We start from the raw sequence: 22,685 nt of genomic DNA, 5'->3' as shown, positions 1-22,685 counted from the left end.
CCAGATGACATGTTGGCCAAAGATAATCCTGCAAAATGTTTTCCTCCACTCAGAGTACACTCACTTATTAAACCAGAGGAAAATCCACCTTTAAATCCTATAAATATTGCTCATAATGTCATTTCTGGGTCCCTTTTTTAAACCAACCTAACAGACTTTTGATTATTATGAATCTACGGACTTACAAAAATAGACACAACCTTTCTCTTCTTTGCATCGGCCCCTTTTTAAGTTTGAAATACATAAAATTACTATTTAAATTTGTTTATTGTTTCGAGGCTTTTTGGCTTTACCCGGAACCTCTTTAACCTGTTGGTACTAGACGGCAAATAAATATGCATTTTACTCTGCCTTCCGAGTACCTACGTGTTATACACCGCTAGAGAGACATGAGTCATGTACACCATCCAGGCTGCAGTCATAATAGATTAAGTAAAAACTTATTTCAGACCAGTGCAGTTTATCTTTGAAGCCATACTCTAGTAGCAGACGACACTGCAACAAAAACGGTCCTGTTACATCAGCAGGAGTCTAGTAAAACAGCTGGTTTGCATCAAGTCATTTATCCATAAGAAGCCGTTTTAGGCAAAAATTGCAGGATTTTAGAGGTTTACTGAATTCTAAAATGCTCTAGCTATAATTATAACCTTTTGTGGTGTTAGGGTTGGTTTTGATCTTGTAATAAAATAAGATTACAAGCTGTATTTGGTGCCAAAACTGAAATAAATACACAATCTGCTCACAAACACAAGTCAACCAACACCTCACTGACAGCCAGCTCATCTCCTTCCAAACATCATCCAGACGGACGTGTTCAGAGTAAACCGCAGCATCTTTAGTCCAGCTCAGTGGTAGTTGGTGATTTGGAGAGTTTACATCCAGTTTGCAGCAAGAAAAAATTGAGTAGATTTACAGTAAGACGTGTGCTGGATCATATTTACTGAAGATGTGACAGCGATATGGGTGAGCAGGTTTCTGAGGAGGACACATCTGATGAGTGACCTCAAGACATGTTTTTCATACGTTTTTGCCATCGTCCAAAAAAAGGTTGTCAACTGGAGAAAAAAGTCCACGGCGATGTGGGAAGATGAGGAGGAATACCTTGATGCTTGTACTGGTGTTCTTGCTACGTCTTTACACATCCAGCAAAAAGACCATCAACAGATTTCCCAACAATGTCCCTTCAAAACATTTAATCATATCAAGTCCTCAGATTTAAAGTCAAATCTGACGAGCTTGTTTCCATCAGGGCTGTCTGGGAGAGATGCTGACAGGAGATGATGCATTTGTGTTGTGGACTCGCATCCATCACAGGTGGAACTTGACCAAAAAACAAGTGGAAAGAGTTTTTGAGGAGCTTAGGTGTTCCCGTGTCCAGACGTAGTTTGAGCAAAAGGAAATGGATGCCCTGACCCAACCCCTGCAGCCTTTAGTCAGCTCATCAGCCAGTCTGTCTACCATGTTGGTAACAAGTCGAGTTTATTTATAATCCAGCTCATAATGTCCATAATTTCTATAGCATCTGATAAGTTCATTCAAGTTGCACATTTCATGTACAAGACAAGTCCAAGTGTTTTACATAAAACATTGAAGCATTACAGCGGGGTGCAGAGGAAGTCCAGACCTGACAAAAGGCAGGAAATAGAAAAGTTCATAAAAGCTGAACACTGCCTCTCCACGTTTAGTTCTGACTCTGGGAACAGAAAGCAGACCTGACCCTGATGACCTGAGAAATCTGGTTGGTTCATAACAAACCAGAAGATCCTGAATGGATTTTGGTCCTAAACCATTCAGTGCTTTGTAATGAGCAACCTGAGAGGAAGCAAAGATCTGAGGAGTCGTATGATCTACTTTCTTGGCCTTAGTGAGGATTCGAGCGGCAGCGTTGTGATGGACTTTGTGAGGAGACCTGTGAGGACGGCGTTACAGTAGTCCAGTCTACTTGAGATAAATGCAAAAATCCTGCAGAGACGTCAGTTCTTTAATCCTCCAGGCTGATTTCATAACTAATGATGCTGAAATTCAGGTCTGAGCCCACGACCAATCCCAGATTTCTGGCTGTGTTGTTGGTTTTTAACGTTTGAAGCAGAATGATGACTTAATTTTTCTTCCCGGAGTCCAAACACTATTTTAGTTTGGTCTTCATTTAGGCAGTTTTTAGGGGTAAAACAATCATTAATTTTACATGGCTGTTTCTATTCTGCTGAAACTCCTAAACTCCTGCAAACCTCAGACCAGGCTCTGGTCAGGAAGTGTTACGGTTTATGGTAAATAAATAAAAGTAGCCTGAAGGCTGGCTTCAACATGAACAGTGTGAAGCCTCTGCTTGAATTAAACGTGTGAATGTGCAGATAACAGAGCAGCTCAGACATCCAAACAGGAAAACTAACAGAAAAACTCCCTCTGGTTTGGATCACAGCTTTTATCTTTAAACTTAAACTTTAAAATATAATATTTAAGTTATGAAGCAGCAAATGTGGAACAAATACTATCAGCTATTTATCTTCATTCCCATCTTCTGCCAGGAAGAAACCCCTCTAATGATTCAGTGGCTGTAAGTTTGAAGCAGTTTTTATTTTTTAAAAATACTAAGAGGCATATTTTAACAACAGTTTTACAGAAAAATAGCAAGTTATGTGGTCCTTTTAGATCTTTTCTACAGGTACAAATCCCAACTGGTTCCTTTGAAGAACCAGAGAGGCTGATGGGTGGAAACTTCCAGGGTTTTAATCTTGGTGTGATCTCAGTCTTTTTTCTGGAGTCCAGCTGATAAACCAAGAGATGCAGGTCGTCTTCCTCATTTCTATCAGAAGAATGATCAGTGAGCAGAAGTTGACCGGTGCGGAGGAGATCCCGGACCCGAGGATTTCAGTCTCGTTTGTGCCGTCAGCAGGAGGAAATCTGCTGTTTGTGGATCCATCTCTTCTTCATCTTCTCGGCTTTGGCTTTTTCCTTACAGGCTGGAACGTGACAAGAGGAGAAATAAAAGTTAAACCATGAACGCATCACAGACTCATCCAGCTGAACTTGGCTTTGAGAACAATGCTGCAGCAGCGCTAAGAACTGCATGAAAGACGTTTCTGTTTGGATCACAACTTGTTCAAGGAAATATTTGGTTTAAAGTCTCAGTAATCATCGTCCCGCAGGCTGAATCAGAACAGATCCGTTACTAAGTCATTTAAACGTGAAGCAGAACAAATGTCTCATTCAGCTGCAAACAGGTGTAGTTTTTATATTCCAATCTTTCCAAGAAAATGTATGTTTTTCTTTTTTATATGTCAATAACTGGCTCAGCGAGGAGTTAAAAACAAACATTTTTATCTAAGAAACTTTATTACTGGCGACTGATATGTAATACTGCACCGAGAGGCAACGATTAGCAAGTTTATACGTCTTTAACTCTTGACAAACGAGGTAATGGATACACTCGAACATGCTTTGAAAAGTCCTGTATAAATCCAATTCATAATTATTATCCTGCTTTTACCCCGCCCTTCAGGTAGGGATGCGACTGGCTGTAGAAACGCAACAGAGATCAGGGTTTACCAAACCAAAGCGTCCCGTCCTGAGCCAGACCCCTTAAAACGAGGCTGGAGTGGCAGCGAAACATAAGATGTGAGAACCTTCACACTTCTTACTGAGTGTTTACATGATTATTTATGTACATCATGTCACGGATTCTCCTTTATAGTCGAAGCAGTTCCAGACCTGCTAAAGCCACTTCTAAGCTGGTTCCAGCCAGAGAACCATCACTTTAAATGTGTCCTCTAACACGTTTGACCCTTCCTCTGGTGTAATTCCTCTAAGAGACCACGGTGCAGGGAAACAGTTCCCCTTCATAAACACATCAGTTTGTCTCGTTTTCCTGCAAACTGATGTCTAATTATCATCAGTTCAGTTTAAAACACAGTAAACACTTAATGGGGTTTTTCTGAACGTACCCCAGTCTTTCTTGACAAACTGCACTGCTGCACCTTTAATCATCCCCTTCTTGTTCTGGAGGGAGAGCAGCTCATTATCTGGAAGAGGGAGGACATGAAGAGTTAGCACACCGAATCCAGAGATGAGCTCCAAGCTGAAAATGTTCCCGTCGTCTCCGCAGCAGGACGCCCCGGACAGGGGACGCCTCGGTGGGACAAACGGACGTTACTGTGGCAAAGCTCAAATTGAGACAGATCATGGTCCTTACAGACTACTGCCACAGAGTGTAGCCTGCACATTTACCAAACTGACACTTTTCACCAATGAAACATCAGTTTTTCACCATTTGTAAAAAATAAAAACTAAAATTTCACACAGACACAAGAAAGAAGAATCCAACAACACAACTGAATGCATCAGTGAACTGATCTGCTTTAGATGATGAATCAAGTCATGATTTAGCTTCTCTGGCTGGTCTTACTTGTGGTCCTGCAGCTTCCCGGTCCGTACAGTCTGGACTGGATGAACTGCTCGGCCGCCTGCTGCTGGAAGGACGCCGCCGCCGGTCGCTTCGTCACCGTCGTCACTTTGTAGCTTCCCTTCAGACTGAAAACACCGGAGTTCAGTCAAGACATGGAGCGATCAATTAACATAAAGCAGGATCTGCACCAGACTTCCTCAGAACCGACATTTTTCCTTGTACAAAAGAGTCCAACATAAATGTTACCTTCTCCATTTGGAGGGCAACAATAGTCACTCTTCTGTACAATAGTTTCACTAATAATTTAGTAATGTATCAAAACAATGATGAAAAGTTTATTTACATACTTTCTGGAATGTGCAAGTTTCCCGCTCTTCTTCTTTTTCTTCTTCGGCCTCACCTCCTTACCCCGCTCTTCCTTTCCAGCTAGGTCATAAAGGGTTAAATTAGGTTCATACAAACTCGGGATGAGAACGACAGCTAATTCTTTTAATGTAACTGAATGATGAGGAGCAGTTTTACCTTCATCGTCAGACTTTTTCTGCTTCCTGGAAAACAAAGCAGATGTGTTTGCAGAGCTGAGCTGAGGGTAAAAAAGAGCTGCAGAGATCGAAGAGTAAACTTACGCTGAAGAGTCGATTTCCTCCAACACATCGGCTGGTAGAAGCTTCCTTTTCTGAGAGGGGCAAATAAAATAAATATCTATTTAAGGACACATAAAAATAAATAAACAATGCCTCTACAAGGAGGCTGGCAGCTCGCAGGTTTTGAGACATGAGCATAAAACATGTTTGCTCCCAACAACATTAATGTTTAAGTGGCTGGATAACTCAGTTGGGAGAGCAGAGTTTGATTCCCCCTGGGGATGAATATTAACACCTTTCAGTTGGGTCCTTAGGCAAGACCCTTAATGCTACTGCCTACCCACTGTAAGTCGCTTTGGATAAAAGTGTCTGCTGAATGACTGTAATGTAATCTAAGACCTAATGTTTTTGAGGGTTGGATTTTTCTGGCATATATACATTCAGTTGTACTTCAACGTCTAGGATCTGCACGTGCAGCTCCACAGTTCCTATCTTTGACCAGGAAATACCAGGTGAAGCTGGTACACACATGAAGAACAGTATACCTACAAACTATGGGAACAGTGTCCTACAACATGTATATGCCTCCCTGTTCCAACACGGCTCAAATTAAATGGATCCAACAGCTTGTTGTCCGGTTCTGAACAATGGCCCATTAATATTTTAAATTTATTTATTTGAAATTTATTTAATGGATGGACTGAGATGCAACATCTTGTTTACAATTAGGTCCATGAAAATAAACCTTACAAACAGGAACACAACACACGATAACATCAACATACAAGCAAACATATACACATGTTTGCTTGTATGTTTATGAGCCAGAGAAATACTAAAACCCTGCAGAACAGCCTTGAAGGCTGAGGATGAAAAGCTTTGCTTTATCACAACATGAACACAGACCTTCTGCTCCTGGAAAAGCTCCTGCCTCTTCCTCCTCTTCTCCTTCAGCAGCTCCCTCTCCCTGCAAACATCAACACATTTCTGTTATTTTAATGAAGCCTACAGCAGCTGATTGATTAGGTTGTCCTGTGTGGTCTAATCCAGCCCAATGCCATTTTAAACCAGTTATAATGTCCCAAAGTTAATACTATCAGAGAAAAGTGAGACATGTTTTAACACCAACTGAACGTCCGTTAATCTTAATGCTGAACTGGAATATATGACATTTAGATGTCTAGTTATTCAGCCTTAGTATAAATGAATAAACGATTCAATCTAATATAATCTAGCTCAAAGCCTGTAAAGATGACCTCCACCATGACAGTATTAGTGGATAGACAGATATCCAACGATGTCAATAAAACCTCATATTGGCCGAATTTAAAACGGTATCATTTAGTTCAATCGGATTTAGATTATGCCATTATTTGAATTATAAACTTTATAAAACAACGTCATGTGACAAATTAATTCGCCTATCTGCTTGCTCTTAAAAAGTCTGCACCTTTTATTAAAATATATTTAGATAAATTTGTATCTGCCATAGTGAAAATCACCACTGAATTAATCCGCATGTGCAATTAAATGTGGCTCAACATATACCGATCTTGTTCACGGCCAGAGAAAAAAAACTGAAAGCAGCCTGTTTTGAACAGAGTTCAGCTACATGGTTACTACACAAGAGCAGCTAGCTGTGTTAGCCACCTTCTGGCTGTGTCCAGCGCATGTTTCATGCTCCGTAGAGCCTGAGCCTTGGAGTCGTCAAATGTGACCTCTTCTGGAGCTTCATCGTCGCTTGAATCGAGAGCCAACTTCAAATGTTCTTGCGGCTCTTCACTCGCGGTTGTCTCTGTCAAAGGAGCTGCTTTTCCACGTTGTTTCTTCGCCATTTTGACCAGGGAGGATACGTCATCACTTTGCGCCACAAGATGTTGATTCTCTGAAAAGGGGCCGAAACGTCTGCCCTCTGGTGGCAGAGAGACTAATTACAACAACTCTGAGAAATTGGTAAACAAAGTATTTAGGTGAGAAATGAATGATGGATTAATGCTTTTTTCCCCTTTTTTTAAACCCCCATAAAATACCGCCATAGATGTAGGGGAAATTCCAAACACCAACATAGTCAAACAGCAGAGGAGTGATGTACTAGGGGAACAGAAATTATCCAAAAGTGTCTTGACACAGACACATGATTTGTATCTACAATGTGATAAAATAATATACAAAGAAACAAGCTTGAACCCGTTTGGGTTGGAAGGGTGACGTTGAGTTCATAAGGTATGAGCTGACATTTCAGTGACTGACGTCATGTAGCATGCAGTTTGTGTGCAACAGACCCTCGATCTGATCTTTTAAAATAATGATATGGAGGAGGATCTAAAGATCTGCAAAGTAGGACTACAAAACAGAAACAACCTGCTGCAAACACATGCAAGTTACCTACCAAATTGACTGCATTTGTTTTTTCTTATCTATTGCACACACAATGGACACATTTTCCTATTGATCCACTGACCCTCCATTTGGTAGACGACTGTTCTTCCACCAGAGTTACAGCTTCCTGAATGCATCACTGATTTTAATACAAAGTAGTTTATAATAACCATGTTTTAATATTTTATGTTCTATGTGGTAAATGTTGAACGGATATAGATAATTATAAAGAAAAGGCAACATTAAATAGCTGCAATGGTTAAAAACATGGTTACACAGTAAGTTTCAACAGTTCCAGGATGTAGATACTATTTATAAATGAAATAAAATATATTTAAATAATTATGGATTTCATGTTTTCATGTCTTATGTAAAATAGGACATAACACTGTTTACTAGTAGATGTTTTCCACTAAAATTAGTGCTGTACAACTCTCTTTTCTAACAGGCACTTTTTGAGGAGTAATAATGGATTTATGAATGTGACATAAGCTATTTAAACACTTACTATGAGGGAGTTCCTGGCCCTGGACTTTAAAGGCACAAAACATGAAAAGTAGCTCTTCTTTCATCTGAGTGACTTTTTTATGTTGAATTTCTGCACTTTTTATAACTGTCAACATTTTTATGTTGAAAGTCTCAACCGGAAGTCCTTCTCCACCTCTTTGCGTCTGACTTGTCAGCAGCAGGTGTAGCTCCGCCATCCTCAACAATTGGACCAGTTAACGGTACTCCGTCTGCACACAATGCACCGACTCCTGCTCGTGCTTCTGACCGCCACCGGGGCGTCTCTGTTCGGCCTCCCGCAGCTGGAGGACTCCCCTGCGGCCGAGCCCTGCATCGCCCCGCTGCAATGGGAGGGCAAGTGGGTGCAGTACGACCACAGCACCGGCAGAAACAGCCGGGCCGCGGTCTCCTACGACGGCCTGAACCAGAGGATCCGAGTCCTGCAGCAGCACAAGAAACACACCCCATGTCAGAGGTAAGGAAATACATGTTTCATGTAAAAACCTGCGCTGAAGTACAGATTTATAATGTAATAATGAACAAATCCAGAAATGCCAAATAATATCTGAGAAGTATCAATAATATAAAGATTAAAAACATGCTACCTCTAAATAAACTGTTCTTGATTATTTCAGAACTAATTTCCAACAATAAATTTGGGATTTATTGGACATTTCCGTTTGCATTTGCGGCTTATTTGTTTAGTTTTGCTAAACTTTATTTATAGAGCGCATTTGAACAAGAATTACCCAGTCCTTCACAGTTGCAGATAAAAGTAAAAATCAAATAGAACTACTTAAAATAAATACAACACAAAGCTAGAAAATATAAGATTGTAGGGCAGCATTTCAAACAATGAATACAAATTGAAAAAGTTGTGTTGAATCAGGAAACTTCTCTGATAAAAGTGTGTTTTAATAAGACATTTATAAGAAGACACTAGCTCAGCTGGTCTGATGTCCTCAGAGGATCTAAGGTCAGATAAATGAGGGTTAAAGGCTATAAAACGCTTTACATGTCAATAGTAAAATCTTAAAATCAATTCTAAAACCTACTGAGCCAAAGTAAGGAGGCTAAAGGAGTAACAGACCTTTTTTCTTGTTTCTTTTAAAGCGTGACCAGCTGAGCTGTGTGTTCTGGAGCCGATTAATAGATGTCTGGTTGAGACGTAAAGACGCTGTTGCAATAGTCGAGACAGGAATAGAAAAAAATCCAATAGAATAGTCTCAGTGTCTTTAAAATGAACGATTAGAAATTAATTAGTTAAGTTATTGATCACAAATATTGTCAAATGCAGTTAATCATTTAATAAAGTTTTGTAGGTCAGTTAGAAGCCACTAAGGAGATCAGAGTGTGTCTTGGTGTTTCTCTTTCTGCAGAGCTCCTGTTGCATTTTCCTGTTTTCTTTTTGTATTTTTGTACAAGTACAAAAAGTATTTGTGTTAGTCGTAACAAAATGAAGCCTCCTCATGAAGGTCATTTCTGCTTACATCACTGCAGCTTAACAAATGATTTCATTATGTGTTACAGGTTAGTTAGAACAATGTTACTTGCATTTTGGTAGTCAGGTTGTGATAAAGACTGGCAAATAATCTTATTTTATTACAATGATTACTTAGGTACAACCCTACTGCTGTTGTAATAGAAGCATTTTGTGGTTTTTCATTGTCCTGCTGAAATCTGCAAGGCCGTCCCTGAAAAAGATGTCAGCTGTTGCTGTAAAACCCGTACAGACCTTTCAGTACTGACGGGCCTTTCCAGATGTGCAAGACACCAGTTCCGGGGAATGCAGGGTTCATGATTTCCAAAACAAACTTCAAATCATGTCACCAGAAAACAGTTTTCTAATTTGCCTCAGTCCATTTTAAATGACTTTTGCTCCAGAGGGGATGACAGCGTCAGTGGATCATGTTCACACATGGCTTCATGCTTGATAGAGCTTTAACCTTCATTTGTGGTAACAAGGTGTTACCTCAAATCTACAACTGTGTAAAAAGATGATGTTGTTCCTGAGCCCATGCAGGGATCACCTTACTAAAGGTATTTGTAATTCTATGTTGAGAAGCTTCACACTGAAGTTTGTAGACAGTTTTTTGTAGCTCGCTGCAGCTCCACACGTTTACTTCTGAGAGACTCTACCTCTTTAAGGTGCTTTTTTATATACGCAATCATGTTACTGATATCAGATCAGAGGACCAGGGGCTTTTATCTTTTCAAAAACATGCTCAAACTCCAAGGTGACAGCCTCTGGAATGATTCACATCTCATGTTAGACAGACTGTTTGTCTCTGAATTTAAATCTAATTTATTATCTTATTTTTACTCCCTGGCCTTCAACCTACAGTTTGTGTATTTTGATGTCTTTTACCTTTTGCCTGTCTGTCTTTGATCTGATCTTTTGTGCAGCTCTTTGGTGCTTTATAATAAACTGGTATAGTGGTGAAATTGGTTGTATATTATTTGCATTTACTCCACGTTAGGAACTTTGCTGTAAATCTCTGGAAGCTTCCTTACAGCAGCACACTGGGTTGTGTTGTTTACAGGAGCAGTGCTGCAGGAATAAACCAGTCTCTGCCAGGACTCAGATATAGAGTTGTGAAACACCGTCTGGCTGATAAACAAGGACTCAGCCTTATAATCGACTTTGGTTTGTGTATTGGAGCTGTGGTTTCTTATACATTGCAAAGAGAAACCTATCTGGTGTATGTGGACAGAACTATACACAGTCTCTCATACAAAAAAAATAAAAATAAAAAAAAATACAAAAATAAAATATGTCACTGCAAGAAAATCAACTTATATTTGTTAAGGATAATACTGTGTCAGATAATGTGTTTATTACCTTGTTCTGTGGCCAGTAAATAGAACCTCAGTAATATTTGTACATCTCAGATTATCCTCGGTGAATCTACGGCCCTCGGCTTGTTGTACCGCTTACTCTCTTCCTGTTGCAGGTTTTTCGAGTACATCTACTTGTATCAGAGCATGGTAATGTTCCAGATTGACCAGAAGACCAAAGAATGCTCAAAGATTGCGCTGACCGAGGTTTGGGACCCATTCGACATCCCGGACAACTCCACCTTCGAGGACCAGTACTTAATCGGCGGCCCCGGGGACAACGTGGAGGTCCAGGAGTGGTCGGACAGGAAGCCGGCACGCCAGCGTAAGTCTGGTTTTTAACACGTGCAGCGTTGGGCTCAGTCGTTTTTCTGTTTGAAAGGAGATGCAGAGATGTTTGTGTAATAATCCCATTTATCAGCCTTTAAGTTGGACAGAAGATCTGGTCAAACAACATAAATGTGGAGAGAAACAACTTTTCTCCCATACATTTATTCTGTTAGATGTTTCAAAGCATTTAAAAGTTTGACCAGATATAAACATGAGTATCTTCCTTTATGTGGTGGACATACAGTATATTAATATCATCATAATATCACACCAGTTATCCACTAAGCTCTGGTTTGGTCTCATCCATCTCCTGAGAGATAAAGTACGACTATGATGCTGATTTGGAAAAGTACCTTTATAGTGTACTGATATGATCAGAAAGTATTACTTCGCTCTACATACACTTATTATAATCCATAGAACTATTTCTGTTTGGGTTTTTGTATTTTAAAGTCATTTGTAGGTCATAAGCTTCCACCGGAGACCTCATGTCGAGGTGTCCCTGAGCAAGACACCGAACCCCTAATTGCTCCTGATGGGTCGTATTTAGCACCTTGCATGGCAGCTTCCGCCATCAGCGTGTGAATGTGTGTGTGAATGTGACATATATGTAAAGCACTTTGGATAAAAGCGCTATATAAGTACAGACTATTTACCATTTATTTACCATTTGTAGTAATAGAAATGTAAAGATTTCTTATTCTGAATGGCTCTGATAGTGTTTTTTTTATATAAAAAAAATTAAATTAAATTGGCGAGAAAATAAAGAGTTGTATTTGTTTATAACGTTTGTAATCTCTCTTTGTCTCTGGGAGCTGCTGGATTATTTAGTCGCAACTCACAAAAATTGAACAAGCAAGCCCCCGTGTGCACGTCTACGTGAACAAGCGCAACGTTTCACATGCACGACTGTCGCCTGACGCTTGGTTGGAGGCGGGCAGCGATTTTCGCCTCATCGCCCAAGTTCCATAGAAAATGAATGGAGAAGGAGCGACGTCACCTCCGTGTGTCCAGCCTAGGGCTGGGCAATATACTGAGATTTTCAAATATATCGAGACTTTATCAGACACAATACAGAAGGAGGGAATATTGTCTATATCGAGATAGCTTGTTTTGAAGTAAAAGCATCTTTTCTTTTGCATTTTGCACAGCTGTATTTTTGTTATGGTCATTGAAAAGTATTTTTAATTTATTTTGTTTTAGGAACATTTAATTTAATATGAAGGCACTTTAATTTCAGTCAGCTGTTTTAATGCATATGTCCTGCTGATCCTTAATAAAAGTATATTTAGCACTGAAGGCTGTAAATTAAAACTGTCTCTTTGGTTACTTGACAAAAATAAATAAATATATCGAGATATATATCGTGTATCGTGATTCAGGTAAAAAATATCGAGGTATAAGATTTAGTTCATATTGCCCAGCACTAGTCCAGCCCATAACTTTAGAGGTGTTTGCAACTCGAGTTGTATAAAACCAAAGCTGCTGGGGCTGTGGGAGGAGTCTGCAGCAGAGTGCTGCAAGTGGCGCCCGATTTGCAACTAAAAACTGCATCATCTCACATATTGTTTTGTTTGGGTGTTTACATTTATCTTTCAGTCATATAAATCTCATTTTCTTCAGCCACTCTCTTACAATTTGGCCAAATAATTAGAATAATTGTATTTAATTATTTAATTAATTCCATAATTTTCCAGGGGTTGAAAATAAACAAGCTCCTGGAATAAAACCTTCCTTAACATCTGTTCATCTCTCCTCCAGATGAGACCTGGGTGGGTGTTTACACCATGAAAGACTGCTATCCGGTTCAAGAGACCTACACCAGTAACAGCAGTGTCACCACCTCCACTCGTTTCCTAAGCCTGCAGCTGGGCATCAGCGACCCCAACATCTTCACCCCACCGACCACCTGTCAATCAGCCCGACCTGAGAGGATGCTCGAGTCTGACTGCTGAGGCCTTACCAGATCTCACAGACCTTAGATACTTCAGCATTTTATATCCAACTCTCTTATTACCTCATTCACTAACAAACACTAAGAGCAAGCAAGAAGCTGATTTTCACAGCAAAAGAAGAAGTGCTTCTATAAAAGCATCACTACCACAATGACAGAATACTCCACTACAAGTAAAAGTACTTGTCAGCAGCATGTACCAAAATTAAATTAATGATAATTAACTAAATTGTCCATTGACTTAGATACAACCACCACACTGTGTAATAAAGCTCAATCAATGGTTGTGAGGTGACTCTTGTTGTTTTTTGGGGGGTGGGTTCCTTAAAATTTCGGTTGCAGCTGCTAAATTTTAGGTTTAGGGCAGAAATCATTCATCTGGGAAAATAGCCCCTAACTATGTGCTGCAGAGGAAACACAATCGCTTGTAAATGTGACACTTTATTTACACCCTGAAGGCAGACACATACATGCAGAAACTGAATCATGTTTAGTTGAAATTTACTCATAAATACATACTTTTTCAGTTGTGTAAAGGTGTTAATACAGGAAAGATTTTAAGAGGTGACAAAACGTCACAGGCATGCATCGGGAAAGATGCTCCAAGACTTATTAAAAAAGGTTTCTGTTTAAAATGACCCCTGCCGATGGAAAAGGATGTTTTGTTGCCCCTTTTTCTTGGCCGGTGGAACCATCTGCACCCTGATGGCAGCAGATTAAATGCAGAATATAGAGGATTACACACTTAGCTTAATTCTTCTACTCAACAGAATGAGGTAGAAAGATTTGTGCAGCTCTTTGGCTCAACCAAGTACTGAAAAAGCTGTGTGCGCTTATGTCCAAGATGATATTGTGTGATGAAATCGTAATGTTTGTGTTTAAACAAAACGATTTACAAAAACTACAAAAAAAAATGATATGCACTGCCTCTAGCACTACATGACAGCGCCTGGGTCCAACTGGACTCAAATCAGTCTGACTATCACTTAATTATGACGTCCCATCTTGTTTGATTTCATGCTTGTGTTGCTCTTACTCTCAAATGTACTCTCAAAAGTCGCTTTGAATAAAAGCGTCTGATAATGACTGTAGAATAGAGTAGAATAGAATAGAATAGAATAGGATGGGTGAAATCTTCATAGCTCTGGATTGCTTTTTTGGTTCCTGTTTGATGATATTACTCCTGAAGTGACAGTTGTTTTTGTGCACTGATCTTACTATGGATCTGTAGTTGAGAACAAAAGCGTTGTATTACAATTATCCAGCAATACCAGCAAGCATCCAGCAGAGGGTGCCAGACGAGGCCTTCTCTCACAAGAGCCAGTGAGGCACTTTTCAAGGCTGAGTGGAAGGAGTGCACAAAGTGAAAGGGGCCTAGGCTCCATGGCCGTGGGGGGCTTTGGGACCTTCCTCTGCCATCTGGGCAGGTGCGTGGCTCATCATTCAACCATAAAAACAAGAAAAAAAAACACCACGAGTAAAGACTTATAAAATAGAATAAATAGAATAGAATAGAATTTTACTGTAATTGCAAAATAGAATAATAAATGGAATAAAATGGAAATATTTGCAACAACATAAATAAGACAAAATAAGTAATAGCTGCCAGAGTATAATGTATGATATAAAATATATAACACACAATATATAACATATAACATATAAAATATAATATAGTATATAGTATAGCTATTGCAATGCCCCCTTATTTAACCCATAAGAGCCTGACGTGACATATTTGTCACATATAGTTTCTGAGACATTTTGCTTCAATTTACTGTATAAACTTTGCTTAAAATCCTGTTGAACACAATGCGATACTTGTCTTCTGTCCCCTAATAGATACGCAGAAGCAGAAAACCACATTATAATATTTTAAACTATCACATGGTAATAAATGGTAGATATCCCCCCAAAAAATGTAAATTTTTTGTTACATTTTGTTAAAGGGCCAAATAAAGACCTTATATTAAAAAAAATTTGACTTTTCTTACCATTTTTTCACAGGTCAGGACTTTATGGGTTAAATGAAAGCACAGGTGGCCCTGCGACAGACTGGTGACCTGTCCAGGGTGTACCTGCCTCTCACCTGTTAAAATGCTGGGATAGGCTCCAGCTCACCCGCGACCCGAAATGGAATAAGCGGTCAAGATAATGGATGGATGGATGGATTAATGCACAGGTGTTTAGTGAAATATAAAGGACATGAAACACTAGTACTCGTTAACCCTTTGTTCAGGGCTCTCACTGCTGTCGGGTAAAAACTGTCCCTGAGCTGGTTTATATTATATTATATTATATTATATTATATTATATTATATTATATTATATTATATTATATTATATTGTGTTGTGTTGTGTTGTGTTGTGTTGTGTTGTGTTGTGTTGTGTTATGTTTATGTTATACACTAAGTGGAAATTTTGGGATCCCGACACTTTTTGGATAACGATACAGACCCTCTTATTATCTTAGTCTTATGCATATGTAACCAGGTGGTAAAAAAATGAATATGTGGTATAGAAATAATCTAATAATAAGGAGAGAATCACACTGTGTCACCCAAGACATCAGAAATAAATCTCTATCTAGAAAGAGGATGTGTCCACCTTTTTAGCCTCAGAGAATGGGAGAGACAAAACAGTGTTACACAGGAGGGGCGAGAAACCACAACTCCTGTGTTGAAGGTCAAGCAGATGTTGTTTGGGTGGAAGCATGTGAGAATAACTATTTCTGCCAATAGAAATGGTTAGAATTGATTTCCATGGTGCTAACCCTAACCCTCAAAGCCTTTCCTCCTGTTGTACAAATCATTTGCATGTAGGCATCCAAACTTACATTTTCCTTCACAGCTTGTAAAGTGTAAAGATTACTTTGAGTTGTTATGTTGGTTTCCTTTGTGATCCTGATGTGAAATTGTACATGGAGTCATTTGTGATGGAAAAGAATACCTTAATTCTCCTTTTAAGTTTGGACAAATCTTCTTCAAGCTAAATTTTGTTTGAGTTGTCCTAACATCACTTTAGAAGGAGGGGAGAAGTAAAGATGAGCAGCATCTTCAAGATGATATATAATCTGTCATTAAAAGGGTTAAATAAATATTCCAGTTCTAGAAACCATCCTTCTTCCTAAAATAACCCACTATGTCCACATGTTTTCTTGTTCCCTCCGCTGCAGATCAGCATTTGGATGATGGGCGGAACCAACATGTGGTGAAGAGGAAGAACTGACAAGCTCCGTTGTTCAGAGCTCAGACTAGTTTGATGTTTAAGGAAATCAAACTAACAGTTACTGTTACTGAGAGGTGAAATGGAGCAGAAAAGAGTGAATTCGGAACAAGAAAGCTTCTCTTGTTCCATCTGTCTGGATCTACTAAAGGATCCGGTGACAAACATCTCACCAACAGTCACTGATGTGGATGTTTTACTGCCACAACCAGAACCGAAGAGCAGAGCTGGATTCTTAAAATACTCACGTGAAATCACACTGGATCCAAACACAGCACACACACGTCTGTTACTGTCAGAGGGGAACAGAAAGGCGACATTTATGGTTCAACATCTGTCTTATTCTAGTCATCCAGACAGATTCATGACATGCTGTCAGGTTCTGAGTAAAGAGAGTCTGACTGGACGTTGTTACTGGGAGGTGGAAATGAGAGGAAACGTTTCTGTAGCAGTGACATACAAGAATATCAGAAGAGAAGGGCGGGGGAATGAATGTGGATTTAGATGGAATGACAAATCTTGGTCATTATATTGTGATGAAAACAGTTATGATTTTCGGCACAACAACATCAGTACCTCCATCTCAGGTCCTCAGTCCTCCAGAGTAGGAGTGTACCTGGATCACAGAGCAGGTATTCTGTCCTTCTACAGCGTCTCTGAAACCAGGACTCTCCTCCACAGAGTCCAGACCACATTCACTCAGCCGATCTATGCTGGAATTAGGATTGGAGGTCCGTTTTTATTTCCTGTTGGAACAAGTGCTGAGATCTGTGAACTAAAACAGACTGGATCATCTTAATTTGTATTTTTCTCCTTTTTTTGATTTTTATTTACTGGTCAACATGGCCATTAAGTTTTACTTCTAGAAATCAGATAACTGAACTAATATATCAGTGGTGATTATATATATTAAAACTTTTTTGGGGGTTTTCTTTCAGCTTTCTTCACTTAAAAGTCTTCATTACTGGATAAAATGAGGTGATGAAGTTTAGGAGTAAATACAGTCCGTTAAAGACATGAAACAACAGATATTGTTTCATGATGGAGTTCAGTTGAGTTTTTGTTTTATTGTATTGATTTTCATGATGATGATCATCAGAATAAACATGTCATATTGATTCAGTCTGTCTCTGTTGTTGGGTTGTAAAGTCTGAATCCAAATCGGATTAAAACGTCTTGGAAGTGATTTTGTATGAGGTGGAATCTCTCAGTCTGAAAGCATCAAGAAGTTCAGTTTTATCTTCAGATCAGATTTTTGTCTTCCTGACAACTTTTCTTAGTACTCACTCACACACTAGTTATTGTGTTGTTTTGTGTTCTGTTTTATTGTTAAGCACTTTGTGATTTTTTATCTTGAAAGGTGCTATATAAATAAACATTTACCTACTTACTTAAACTGAGCCACACTTTAGTCTATTGTTTAATATTCTAACATTAAAGTCTGCAGCCTGTATCAGTCTGTAATAACACTTCATCAATGAATTACAACAAACTCTGACTTTAGGTGGAAGCAAATAAGGAAACCGAAGTGTTGGTGTGTTTTTATGCAACTTTACCCTTTAAATACATGAAAATAATAAATGATCAGTTGTGAACAAAGTGCAACACACAGCATATTAATGAAATGCTTCTAGACTTTAATAAACTAGTTAACCCTTAAAAGATTCTAGAGCCATTTAGTCAAATGTGCTTGTTTTATTTTCATGGCATTTTGGCTGTGTTGAACCTACATAGCTGAAACTTGCCAAAGGATAACCATTTAAACAAAAATGTTAGAATTCTCATGTCAGTTCCTTGAATTAGCTTAAAATGGCTAAGCTATGCAAAAACTGACACATTTGATCCTAAGGCCACAGTCTTCCCCATTGAAAAATATTGAAAATGCATTTATTGATCCTATATTAACCTTAACATAGATCAATAATTTCATTTGTATGAAGTATTTATTTTGAAGGACAGGCCTTCAACTTGTGATTTTTATAGTAGTCCACCAGATGGTGTCACTTTTTCATCTTGCACACCATGCAGCAAAATATGATCTTTTTTTTCTTCTTTTTTACAGTTTTCTGCAAGGGTGCCAAACTACTGAAATGATGAATACGTGTCACAAATTGCGTTGGATAATATTGTTTGTGTTGATAAAAATAAAAATGTTAAAAAGTTTTTATTTTGGAGCAATTTTGCAAGGGAAGCAGAATGTGGCCTTAGGATCAAACGTGTAAGGATTTTAAAGGATGTGGAGAACACATACTGATGTAGAAACAGAATTCGGTCCATCTGAAAAAGAAGAACTTTCAAAGCTGTAATCCAGGCCTGAATGTATGATTTTATTGATTTATAAAGATGAAAATTTCTAAAGTAAAATCTGTTTTTGTCAGCAAACTTGAGCGAAGTTTGTAGAAAAACTTTCTGTGAGACATGATTGATATTATGTGTTACAGCCAACTGGATTTAGTCATCAAACTCTCCAAGTGCTGCTGTAACATCTCCCAACTCTCCTTCCATCTGAAGCTGATTCATCCATCTAACAGCCAGACTTCCACAGACATGATTTAATGACAATCACACTGCAATGAAAGCTTTTATACTCAATATGCTCTAAATACTCGTTATGCCTGGTTTGTTCACAATAAAGATTTAAAGGAAGGAAACTTGTTATTTTTAATTTCCTATTATGAATTTTATATGTACCTAGTTTTTATACATGGCTGACCAGAAGGAAGAAATGAAGTCCTACTACAATGAATAAAAATGATTTCTGTCAGAAACATAAAGAAATGGTAGTTTGGTGACATTTGTTTAGCTGTTGCTTTACCCACCGTTGTTAATAAACTTTATTTTGGCTCTTATAAGGAGGACGTGTCAGACAAGCTTTTAGAAACCAAACTGCAGCTTTTGGATGGGTTCAACAATTTATCTGATTTTTATCTGAGAGAAGTGATAAATATCCCATTTGAATCTGTGTTTAACATCTTCTGACCACTAGAGGACAGAAAGATCCCAAAGTAAACTCCAAGCAGTGAGCATCATCACAATGTCACATGTCAATGATAGTCAGACAGTTAGAGCAACACTGGCCTCCTAATAGAGATTTTTTTCCAGCTCTTGGACATGAGAGGAGTCTTGGCTCCATGTGTTGGTCACAGCTGGCTACTTGTGTTTTCTGCTGCAGGAAGTCTGATGTGTCCAGCATCAGCTGTGGATCCACCAAGTGAACATAAAGGCTTTTTCTCAAACTGCCCTTCATATGAACACATCTTGTTTTTACCATAAAGACACAGCAGTGTATAAAGTATTGAATTTATCATGTGCAGCCTTGTATATTGTTAAGATGAAATAGGTCTGGCAGTGTCTAAGAGGACTTTGTAGTGTCTGCAATTAAAAACGTGTGGTTGTTGGGCAAAAGCAAAACATATAAAAATGTAATTTGATGTCATTCAACTCAATAAAGTCATTAAAATGTTACAAAGCAAGTCTGTAGGATGCTCCTCAATGAGCTCTTTCAAACATCCAACATCATCGTACAGGGAAATGTTTTTGTTTTCTACAGCACATTTTTACATCCTGTTTGGATGGAGGAGGATCTTTTCTTAATCTATGGCAGTGACTGATTGAAAACATTCAGAGTATATGATTAAAAACTGTCTCTGTGAGGTCCATTCGTAACAAAATCTATTCTGTTTCTTAATCTCTTAACTGTTTTATACTTGTCCTCACATTTCCAGGACATTTTCACCTTTCGATCTGGGAGTTTCAGGGTGCAGTTTCTTCTGGTGAAGTCCTGAATATTTCACTTTAAATTGACATTTAACATCAAATCCCAGTGAGATGTGTGGAATGTGGGAATTGGTCTGCAGTCAGTTTTCTTCCAAATAAATTACTAAAAGTCAGGTGAACATAATCACGAGAAAACTTAAGTCATTTGTACTTTGTCCATTTTTATCTCTGTACAGACAGTAAAACATCTCCATTTTTATGACTTACTGTAACTTCTTTAAGGTTAAAGGTCCTTCCAGTGGTAAGATATCTGACACACCCTCCGTCTTCTTCCTCCTACTCACATCTATATTGTTCAAGTTCAAAGTCTTAATAGTGTAAAAGCTGTCAGGTGACATTCACTGCAGAAACATTGAAAGTTGGATCGCTGCTACTGAGAAGAGAAATGGAGCAGAAAGATCAGTTGGACCGAGAAACCTTCTATTGTTCCATCTGTCTGGATCTACTGAAGGATCCGGTGACTATTCCCTGTGGACACAGTTACTGCATGAACTGTATTAAAACACACTGGAATGGACAGGATCAGAAGGGAATCTACAGCTGCCCTTATTGCAGGAAAACCTTCATACCGAGACCTGTTGTGCTGAAAAGCACCATGTTAGCTGATTTAGTGGAGCAGCTTAAGAAGACTGGACTCCAAGCTGCTCCTGCTGATCACTGCTATGCTAGACCTGAAGATGTGGCCTGTGATTTCTGCTCTGGAAGAAAACTGAAAGCCATCAAGTCCTGTTTAGTCTGTCTGGCCTCTTACTGTGAGAAACACCTTCAGCCTCATTATGAATCACCTACATTCAAGAAACACAAGCTGGTGGAGCCCTCCAAGAACCTCCAGGAGAACATCTGCTCTCGTCATAATGAGGTGATGAAGATGTTCTGCCGTACTGATCAGAAGTGTATCTGTCTGGTCTGTGTTATGCATGAACATAAAGGCCACGACACAGTCTCAGCTGCAGCAGAAAGGACTGAGAGGCAGAGAGAGCTGGAGGTGAGTCGACAAGAAATCCAGCAGAGAATCCAGGACAGAGAGAAAGATGTGAAACTGTTTCAACAGGAGGTGGAGGCCATCAATCACTCTGCTGATAAAACAGTGGAGGACAGTGAGAAGATCTTCACTCAGCTGATCCGTCTCATCCAGAAAAGAAGCTCTGATGTGAAGCAGCAGATCAGATCCCAGCAGGAAACTGAAGTGAGTGGAGTCAAAGAGCTTCAGGAGAAGCTGGAGCAGGAGATCACTGAGCTGAAGAGGAAAGACGCTGAGCTGAAGCAGCTCTCACACACAGAGGATCACATCCAGTTTCTACACAACTACCCCTCACTGTCAGCACTCAGTGAGTCTACACACTCATCCAGCATCAATATCCGTCCTCTGAGATACTTTGAGGATGTGACAGCAGCTGTGTCAGAGCTCAGAGATAAACTACAGGACATTCTGACAGACAGATGGACAAACATCTCACTGACAGTCACTGATGTGGATGTTTTACTGTCACAACCAGAACCAAAGAGCAGAGCTGAATTCTTAAAATATTCATGTGAAATCACACTGGATCCAAACACAGCACACACACAGCTGTTACTGTCAGAGGGAAACAGAAAGGTGACAAGATTGAAGAAACATCAGTCTTATTCTAGTCATCCAGACAGATTTACTACAGGCCATCAGGTTCTGAGTAGAGAAAGTCTGACTGGACGTTGTTACTGGGAGGTGGAAATGAGAGGAGACTTTTCTGTAGCAGTCACATACAAGAATATCAGCAGAGCAGGAGGTAAAAGTCTATTTGGATGTAATGACAAATCTTGGTCATTATATTGTGACCAAAGCAGTTATGAGTTTCGGTACAACAACGTTGCTAACTCCATCTCAGGTCCTCGGTCCTCCAGAGTAGGAGTGTATCTGGATCACAGAGCAGGTATTCTGTCCTTCTACAGCGTCTCTGAAACCAGGACTCTCCTCCACAGAGTCCAGACCACATTCACTCAGCCGCTCTATGCTGGAGTCTGGATCAGTTCTGGATCCAGTGCTGAGTTGTGTGAAGTGAAGTAAAGTTATTTTCTCTGCTTGTTGCTGAGACTTCATTGTTGTGATGTCTCTGCTCTGCTGTTCTGTTGTTTATTTGACATTTTTTTTTATTTGCTGGTTTTTCCTGTTTGTTTCTTTTTGGAGGAAATCACTGCTAATGATGATTTTTATTTCCATCAACATGAAAATCTGAACTTCTCTGTTCTCTAAATATGTGTTGAATATTTGTATTGATGTATTTGTATGTTGTTGTTTCTCTTCCACTTCATGGAGCCAAACAGAGAAACCAGCAGACCTTCCTTCATCACACATTATTTTACTCTCAACACTTTGGAAATGTAAAAATCATTTTCTACTTGCAATTACTTTTAGTTGTTCTAGAGATCAGATGTTGTTGTTTTTCTAAACCAACAAACAAACAAGGTTTCTAATGATGATGTTCAGAAAGGCTCATTTCCAGGATCAGAATAAATGAGATCATTCATCATGTTTAATGTCAGAACAAAGTCAGTTTTTCCAAACAAATAAACTTTGAAAGAATAAAGAAAGTATTGTCCTTTTGTCTTCATTTCAATGTTTCTGTGACATCTGATGGAGAAAATGTCAAACTAATATGAAGGAATAACTCAGGCAGTTTTCCTGGAACAGCAGGAAATCTTTAAAACCAAC

General features: G+C 39.1%; 3 protein-coding genes across 3 annotated transcripts; 2 read left to right on the top strand and 1 right to left on the bottom strand.

The window, feature by feature from the left end:
* Positions 1-2,555: 2,555 nt before the first annotated feature.
* Positions 2,556-6,861, bottom strand: nol7 (nucleolar protein 7). The gene is made up of 8 exons (XM_041991768.1): positions 6,637-6,861; positions 5,893-5,953; positions 5,029-5,078; positions 4,925-4,950; positions 4,750-4,828; positions 4,403-4,527; positions 3,942-4,019; positions 2,556-2,960 (listed from the first exon to the last, which is right to left on the bottom strand). The coding sequence occupies exons 1-8, from the start codon at positions 6,819-6,821 to the stop codon at positions 2,887-2,889; spliced, it is 678 nt and encodes a 225-aa protein (XP_041847702.1). The 5' UTR covers positions 6,822-6,861; the 3' UTR covers positions 2,556-2,886.
* A 1,163-nt stretch (positions 6,862-8,024) lies between these two features.
* On the top strand, positions 8,025-13,280 carry epdr1 (ependymin related 1). The gene is made up of 3 exons (XM_041991769.1): positions 8,025-8,347; positions 10,827-11,035; positions 12,802-13,280. The coding sequence occupies exons 1-3, from the start codon at positions 8,112-8,114 to the stop codon at positions 12,993-12,995; spliced, it is 639 nt and encodes a 212-aa protein (XP_041847703.1). The 5' UTR covers positions 8,025-8,111; the 3' UTR covers positions 12,996-13,280.
* Positions 13,281-20,366: 7,086 nt separating this feature from the next.
* LOC121644035 (tripartite motif-containing protein 16-like) lies at positions 20,367-22,162 on the top strand. The gene has a single exon (XM_041991729.1). The coding sequence runs from the start codon at positions 20,382-20,384 to the stop codon at positions 22,038-22,040; it is 1,659 nt and encodes a 552-aa protein (XP_041847663.1). The 5' UTR covers positions 20,367-20,381; the 3' UTR covers positions 22,041-22,162.
* The last annotated feature ends 523 nt before the right edge of the window (positions 22,163-22,685 follow it).

Source organism: Melanotaenia boesemani, chromosome 8, assembly GCF_017639745.1.
Source record: "Melanotaenia boesemani isolate fMelBoe1 chromosome 8, fMelBoe1.pri, whole genome shotgun sequence".
NCBI classification, from domain to species: domain Eukaryota; kingdom Metazoa; phylum Chordata; class Actinopteri; order Atheriniformes; family Melanotaeniidae; genus Melanotaenia; species Melanotaenia boesemani.
Note: the sequence above shows the minus strand (reverse complement) of the source record. Positions and strands in the feature narration are given on the sequence as shown.